The 7,518-nt window shown below is 51.1% G+C and overlaps 2 protein-coding genes across 3 annotated transcripts in view; one reads left to right on the forward strand and one right to left on the reverse strand.

Moving 5' to 3' along the window:
• Nucleotides 1-5,166, reverse strand: part of LOC103369990 (NACHT, LRR and PYD domains-containing protein 3-like) — an 8,671-nt gene extending 3,505 nt beyond the window's left edge. The window contains exons 1-5 of the mRNA XM_008298885.1: nt 4,675-5,166; nt 4,308-4,406; nt 1,734-3,582; nt 278-451; nt 36-197 (exon numbers count right to left, since the gene is read on the reverse strand). Of these exons, the coding sequence (XP_008297107.1) occupies nt 36-197; nt 278-451; nt 1,734-3,582; nt 4,308-4,406; nt 4,675-4,945 (2,555 nt within the window). The 5' untranslated portion in view covers nt 4,946-5,166. The remainder of the gene's footprint in view (nt 1-35; nt 198-277; nt 452-1,733; nt 3,583-4,307; nt 4,407-4,674) is intronic.
• A 1,945-nt stretch (nt 5,167-7,111) lies between these two features.
• The window catches only part of psen2 (presenilin 2), a 7,710-nt gene continuing 7,303 nt past the window's right edge, over nt 7,112-7,518 (forward strand). The window contains exon 1 of one of the 2 annotated variants that reach the window (XM_008298883.1): nt 7,112-7,216. The gene's annotated coding sequence lies outside the window, so the exon portion shown is untranslated. The other variant, XM_008298884.1, reaches the window with a different exon arrangement.

Raw genomic sequence — 7,518 nt, forward strand, 5'->3', positions numbered from 1 at the left:
CCTGAGTGTGCAGGTGTGTGTGTGTGTGTGTGTACCTGAGTGTGCAGGTGTGGTTCTTCAGTGCAGCAGCCAGCAGCCTGCTGCCCGACTCCCCCGGGTGGTTGTATGTGAGGTCCAGTTCTGTGAGGTGACGGTTGGACCTCAGAGCTGAGGCCAGAAACACACAACCCTCGTGTGTGATCAGACAACCTGACATCCTGCAGACACACAACAGTGACTTGACACACGAGGTTTCTGCAGATCTGACTCGTGTTCTGTGGACTCGGGTTGAGCTGACCTGAGCGTCTCCAGTTTGCAGTTTGGACTCTGCAGTCCAGCAGAAAGATGCTTCACTCCTGAGTCCTGCAGCTGGTTGTTGCTCAGGTCCAGAAGCTTCAGGCTGCAGGACGGAGAGCTGAGGACGGAGGACAGAGCTGCACAGCTCCTCTCTGAGAGGTTACACAGAGTCAGCCTGAAGGACCCACAACACACAGGCTGTGTCAGGACGGAGGTGTTCATCAGGAGACACTGATACACACTGAAGCAGAGCGACACGACAACGGCAACACTGGAGGTCGACAAAACAACTCAGACACATCAGATGACAAACAGAAAAACTACACAACTTGTGTTGTGTGTGTGTTTTGTGTAGATTGAATGTGTTCTCTGGATGTTCTTTGTGTGTTTTGTGCATATTTATTGTATACTGTCTGTAAAACGTGTGTGTGTTGTGTGTATGTTTAGTGTGTTTTGTGTCTGTTTAGAGCAAATCGTTGTGTATTTGAGTGAGTGCGGACTATGGGCGGCCGGCTGAGCCTGATCGACGGCCCGGCCCACCGCTGACGCTGATGCTACACACTTTGGATTAGTGGCATCGTTCTCTTTAGCTCTGATCAGCCTCCTCTCTGTCTGCAGCCGCTCTGGTCTCAGCAGCTCTGTCTGATTGGCTGTCAGGAGTCATGATTAGCGGCCAATCACAGAGAGGCAGAGGAAGCACATCTGCAGAACAGAGAATCAGTGAAGGTGTGTCTGACGGCGAGGAAGCAGACGCTGCTGAAGGTTAACGAACGCTGCAGCCGTCCTCAAAGCCTCCTAATGTCTCAGAAAGACAATCATTTACTGACAGGCGCTAACGAGTGGTGCAGCATGAACTGACTCATGGTGCTAAGGTAAGAGGTTTGCTGTGCCTCCCAGCCTGCAGCTAAAGCTAGCAGGAGCCCCTTAACAGGTTCCTACAGTCAGATTAACTTTTACTCTGACAGTCTCACTGCAGAGAGTCAACCAGCGAACCCAGAACAAGAAGCACAAACGTCTCCACCAATCAGGACGTCAGCTGCTTTCACAGAGGCTAACGCTGCGCTAACGGCTAGCAGCTAAGCTCGGAGGCAGCCACAGGTTATACTGGAACACAGTCTGGGAAACTATCATTTATCGCGTTTTAGGATCTGGGCTTTAGTTGGCAGCACGAGCAACCAAATAGAAAAAGATGAACAGAGAAGAACAGCAGACGTACCTGCAGGAAACAAACTATCGTTGATCTCAGCCGGCTGACCTGAGCCGGAGAACGTCTAAATGTCATCGCTGCTATTCCCTTATCGTCACCCTATTAATCAGGAGTCTAAGTATGAATGACACGGTAACGTCTATCGGGTCCAGTATCGGCTATCGGCCTTTCTCGAGTTCCAATAATCAACACTGACTAAATCCATCAGCCCGAGTGTATGTGTTTGTACTTGCTGTGCGTTTGGACCTACACTGCTCGGTTGCAGCCTCGGACCACCGGCAGCAGCCTCAGCAGAGCCTCCTCGGTGGCAGAATAGTCCTTTAGGTCAAAGTCGTCCGGGTGCATCTGAGCCGACAGCAGGATGAAGCCCAGCGCCGACCACTGAGCCGGAGACAGCTGCTCGGTGGACAGGCGTCCGGACCTCAGGGACCGTTGGATCTCCTCCACCAGAGAGCCGTCCTGCAGCTCGTTCAGACAGTGGAACAGGTTGATGCTTCTCTCTGCGCTCAGATCCTCGCTGAGCTTCTTCTTGATGTACTCCACTGTTTTCTGATTGGTCTGTGAGCTGCTTCCTGTCTGTGGCAGCAGGTCCTGTAGTTTCTCCTGATTGGTTGGGAGGGACAGCCCCAGGAGGAAGCGCAGGAACAGGTCCAGGTGTCCGTTTGGACTCCGTAAGGCCTCGTCAATGGAAATCCTGTGGATCTTTGTCACAGACTTGTTGCCTAAAAGCAGTGGCAGGTTGCGTAGCGACAGTCGCGGTGGCGGCAACACATTTTTGTTGTGGTTGATGAGCGACATCCTCACATGAAGAGCAGCCAGAAACTCCTGAACGCTCAGATGGACGAAGCTGAACATCTTGTCTCTGTCTGTCCGTCCACGCTCTGTTTTGAAGATCTCCGTGAACACTCCTGAGCACACCGAGGCTTTGCTCACATCGATGCCGCTCTGTCTCAGATCTTTCTTGTAGAAGATCAGGTTGCCCTTTTCCAGCTGATCAAAAGCCAGTTTTGCCAAAGACTTGATATAAAGGATGCAACTCTCTGAGCCATACTTCTCTTTGGTACGATCCATGTGAAACACCAGGAACTCTGTGTACATCTCAGTCAGGGTGCTGGGCAGCTCTCCTCCCTCTCTGCTTCCCAGCAGCTCCTCCAGAACCGTAGCAGTGATCCAGCAGAACACTGGGATGTGGCACATGATGTGGAGGCTTCGTGATGTCTTCATGTGGGAGATGATGCTGCTGGCCTGCTGCTCATCTCTGGACCTCTTCCTGAAGTACTCCTCCTTCTGGGGGTCAGTGAACCCTCTGACCTCCGTGGTAATGCTGACCAGCTGTGGAGGGATCTGACTGGCTGCTGCAGGTCTTGTGGTGATCCAGATGCGAGCAGAGCGCAGCAGTTTTCCACCGATGAGCTCCCTCAGAAGGTCCTCTGTTTTAGTCGACTTTGTTGCATCAATGGAGCAAACGTCATCGACTCGAAGGTCCAGATGAAAGCGGCTCTCGTCCAGGCCGTCGAACACAAACAGCAGTTTGAACCTGCTCTTGTCGTAGTTGCTGTTTCCGGATGACTGCAGCGCTGTGAAGATGTAGTCCAGAGCCTCTGCCGTGATGCTAACGCTTTCTGGGATACAGCGGTGGATGAGCTCTGCCAAAGTGAACTCTTCTCCCTGAAGGGAGTTCAGCTGACGGAAAGTAAAGGGGAAAAGTAGATGCACGTCCTGATTGGAGCTTTGTTCGGCCCAGTCCAACACAAACTTGTGCACAAGGAAGGTTTTTCCAATCCCCGCGATTCCATTGGTCAGCACCATTCTGATGGGTCTGTATTGTCCGGGGGGATGTTTAAAAATGTCTCTGGATTTAATCGGTTTCTCTGTGTCCGCTGGTTTCCAGGCCTTCTCGATCTGCCGGACCTCGTGCTGCGTGTTGACGTGCACGTCGAGGCCGGCGGTGACATACAGCTCCGTGTAGATATCGACCAGACGCTGCTGGTTTGTTGCCCAACCTTCTTGTAAACACAGAAACCTGTCCTGGAAGGTTGATTGAAGCATCTCTTGGTAGAATGCGACTGGACGAGGCTCCGGCACCGGAACCACCTCATCTGTGTTAAACATGAAGCAGTGTCAAACAAACACAAGGTTCTCCTGCTTAGGGCAACGTTTAACATCTGAGTTTGAAGCTCCAGAATTAACATCATAGACATCAACATCGTCATTCTGACCACTCAAAGCAGTTAACTCTTAGAGATCTGTGTGGTTCAGCATCATTCACTAAATACAAATAAAAGCTGCAGAGACCACTTGCCATCCATCCATCCATCCATCATCCATCCATCCATGCATCCATCCATCCATCCATCCATCCATCCATGCATACATCCATCCATCCATCCATCCATGCATGCATCCATCCATCCATCCATCCATCCAACCATTTGCCTTGGAAGACCCTACCAGGGGCTTTTGCCCCCTGCTACCATAATAAGGTAGAGACTCTTTGGAAGGCACCACTATTCAGACATGTATAATACAGTCCTGACATCCCTCCACAGACAGCTGAAGACTATGACAGCTGTTTAACTGTTAGCAATTAAAATCAAAGGCATCCAGAAACAGCATTGTGACTCGCTGTAGAATTGCTGCGACTGTAGCGAGAGTTTTTAAGCTAGCAGCTGGACCTTCACCTGGAGACCAGGGGACGGCACCATCACTTGATGTTAGTTTTCTGTCGGTTGTACTTTGGCTTTTCACTCACTCTTTGAGTTGGTTTACTTTGCCCTTCAATCAGCCTGCAGGCTGACTCTGAACCTCAGGACTTCTGACCTACCAGAGAACCCAACACGATGAGCTGCAGGCTGAGGAAGACGAGGACCAGCCTCAGTGGATGAAGGTCCTCTGCGGTTTGGAGTCCGTCCACCATCACTGACTGAGACAGACAGACAGAGACACACTAGTGCAGTGTCTCCAACCAACTCAGGCTTCACAAAATTACGATCCACAAGTAAACTTCATTCTCAGAATAGTTTTGTCAGAAGATGTCAGAGAAGAGCAGAAACACGACTTGAAACAGTCGATAAGAACTCAGAACCTGTCCAGAATGATTCAGTAAAGTCTTCAAAATGACTCGAAATCTAAGAGTTACTTTTTGTCCTGTTGGTTCAGGTTCTTCGTGTTGCTCTTCTGCTGAGACTCACCTTCTGGTCCGGGGCTGCTGTCAGACAAACTGAGCAGCAGGTCGATCCTGCAGATCTTCTCTAAAACCTTCCTGGTGGCCTTCAGGGCTCCATCAGGTCCGTACGTCTGCAGCATCACGTCCACGACGTCGCACCTGCTGCTGCTGCTCTGCAGTCGGACCTTCCTGATGCTCCGGACGCCGCCGTCGCTCTGCTGCAGGAACCACTTGAACTTCTCGAACTCTTCGTCTACCAGATCCTCCAGAGTGTTCAGGAGCTGCTCTGCACTCATCGCTGATAAACCTGAAACAGTCAGAGATGATCTGGATGGACGTAGAACTGATCTGGGGTCAGCTTCTACCAGAACTCAGACGTGTTCTTCAGCTGAGTCTGAACTCACATCAGCTCTGGTTCTGCCGTGTGCTTTCACAGAGCTGTGCTGGTGAAACATGTTCCTGTTGAGACACGTGGAGCAGCTCTGATGTGTCGTCATGTTGAGCCCTCAGGCTGCAGGCCGGAAAGTCATTTGGCTTGATGTCAGTGACCAAACGCTGGCTATTAATTGTGCCGTAAGAATTCCTGCAGCAGGTTTCGGGTCCACAGAGTTCAAGCTAACAGACCAGATGTGGTTCTGAAGGTCCAGATGCTTCGGGCTTTTAAATGACAGACTTTTGGTATTTTTTACACTCAAAGGGGTTCAGAGTCACAGCTTCCTGTTTTTAATCCTCTGAAATAGAGAAACGCAACAGCCAGTTCCTCTAAACTGACTGGAGCTGCAGAACCTCACGTTCTGTCAGAACAGCAGCTAGAACCGAGTTTCAGACTCACTCAGGAACACGCACTCACCTGCCATCTGTCCAGCTCCACTCCTGGGACGACCGGAGGCTCGATGTGATCTAGTCAGACTGACGGAGCAGCCCGCCCTGAAAAACGAAGCAGGTTCTGGTTCTGCACAGACCCGGTTCTAGCAGGAACACACACCGGGGGTTATCTGCCAGCTACTGGATCACAGCTACTGGCTGATGGCTTCATGCATCGGCCTGCTGTCAGTGGAGAAGCTCAATGAGTGACGTCAACCAAAAAGTCTGAGAAGTCTGCAGAGCAGAAGGACAGAAGAACCACGTGTCTGTTCGAGTAGCTCCAGACTGCATCTGCCACCTTCTCTAGGACAGTGTGACCTGATGATCCTGAAGCTGTGATAGTGTCGCTGTAACCAGCACAGGAAGCTGCTATCTGGACCACAGAGGTGGAAAGTAGGACTTTAGTAACTTCGGTGTGCTGCAGTGTTTCCGCTTTGAGACGAGGTCTTCTCATGACAAACAGGATGAAGCTGCATCGCTGTTTTTCTGCTCGTAGAAAAGCCGGCGAGTAGAATTAATGTAAGTGGGTTTAAGCTCGGACAGAGCCGACACCAGAACGCCCAGTTTGTTATGTTAAAGTCATTCCTGGCCACACCCCTGTCAGAGCAGCACGGCCTCCAGCAGCAGCTCCCAGCGTGGGGCGTTCAGGGAGCGTCAGGAAATCCTCTATCGACAAGAACACGTTCAGCAGGTCATACGTTCTGCCTGTGACCAGGTGGGAGGTGGGACACAACGAGAAAGTGGGTGGTACCGGTGCTGCCAGTGAAAGCGTTGGTCTGGAGCCCTGAACAGTGTTTTATTCATTATTTCTGCTGTGAGTTTGTTCAGATCCTGTAAATACTGATGAAAGGTTCTGAAGGTTGGTTCTGGTCAGACTGAATGATGTTCAGTCCGATGATGATCAGAACCTCCTCCAGAGGTAGAACATTTACATTCCTGTAAATGATGTCACTCATATTCTCATTTCTGATTTGAAATGAAAGCGTCCTCCTCCCTCTGAACTCGGACTGTTTGGCTCCACCTGCTGGCCGTCTGAGCAAACACAGGAGTTCATGTCATTGGTCCTACTGATTATTAAATATCCACAGACGTTTAAAAACCACTCTTAGTGTCTTATGAGGTCAAACATCATGTTAAACTATCAGACATGCCACTGACATGCAGGACTGCTGCTCTGTGTCGCCCCCTGGTGGTTGCACTGCTCTCCTCAATAAGGTGTACTAAAACAAGCACCCCATGTGGAGCACTGTGGAGGTGCAGAGGTTTAGGACAGTCTTCCTGGTGCTTGATGCGTCCACCTGTCGGAGCTACAGGTGAGCTACAGGTGACATGTATCAAAAAAGACTTGAAATGAATCCTACATCTATTCTGACGTCAGAGAAGATGCCCGACTGTTGACCTACAAGTAATCTGATTACTCGAGGGGACGTCACTGCTGCGCACTGGTTCAGATTCTGCCATCAGAGTCCAGTTCGGATGTGATTCTTCTGTGAAGGACATGAAACTGGATTTCCTTGTGAGATGAGGAGGGCTCAGCTGATTCAGGATCAGCTGTTTACTCTGGTTAAATAAATAAATAAAGGAGACGAGGGACCACGTGGTGCGGTGACGCGCTGCAGGTCACGTGTGGCGATCAGCTGACTCAGACTTCCGGGCTGCTCGCTGTTTACTCCGCTGCTGCTTCTTTCTGCGCCTTCGATCAGGTAAAGTCGCTTTTCACCGGTTCTGAGCTCCGGTTCGCACAGGTTCCGCTAACCGACCGGTCCGAGCCGCAGACCCGCTCAGGCACACGGACAGACCCGCAGCTTGTGTCCGCGTCGGTCTCATTCAAAGCGACGCGGCTGGATCCGAACCTCCGGCCTGGACCCGACGGACCGTCATTAGGTGTTTTCATTACGTAATGCAGTTAAAGAAGTATTACAGAGGACTGGAGCTGGTCCGGTCCAGGTCCGGGTCCGGGTCCAGGAGTCAGGTTCGCCAAGACGAGGTCGATTCTCACTGACGT

Source organism: Stegastes partitus, unplaced genomic scaffold (genome assembly GCF_000690725.1).
Source record: "Stegastes partitus isolate 25-593 unplaced genomic scaffold, Stegastes_partitus-1.0.2 Scaffold1358, whole genome shotgun sequence".
NCBI classification, from domain to species: Eukaryota; Metazoa; Chordata; class Actinopteri; family Pomacentridae; genus Stegastes; species Stegastes partitus.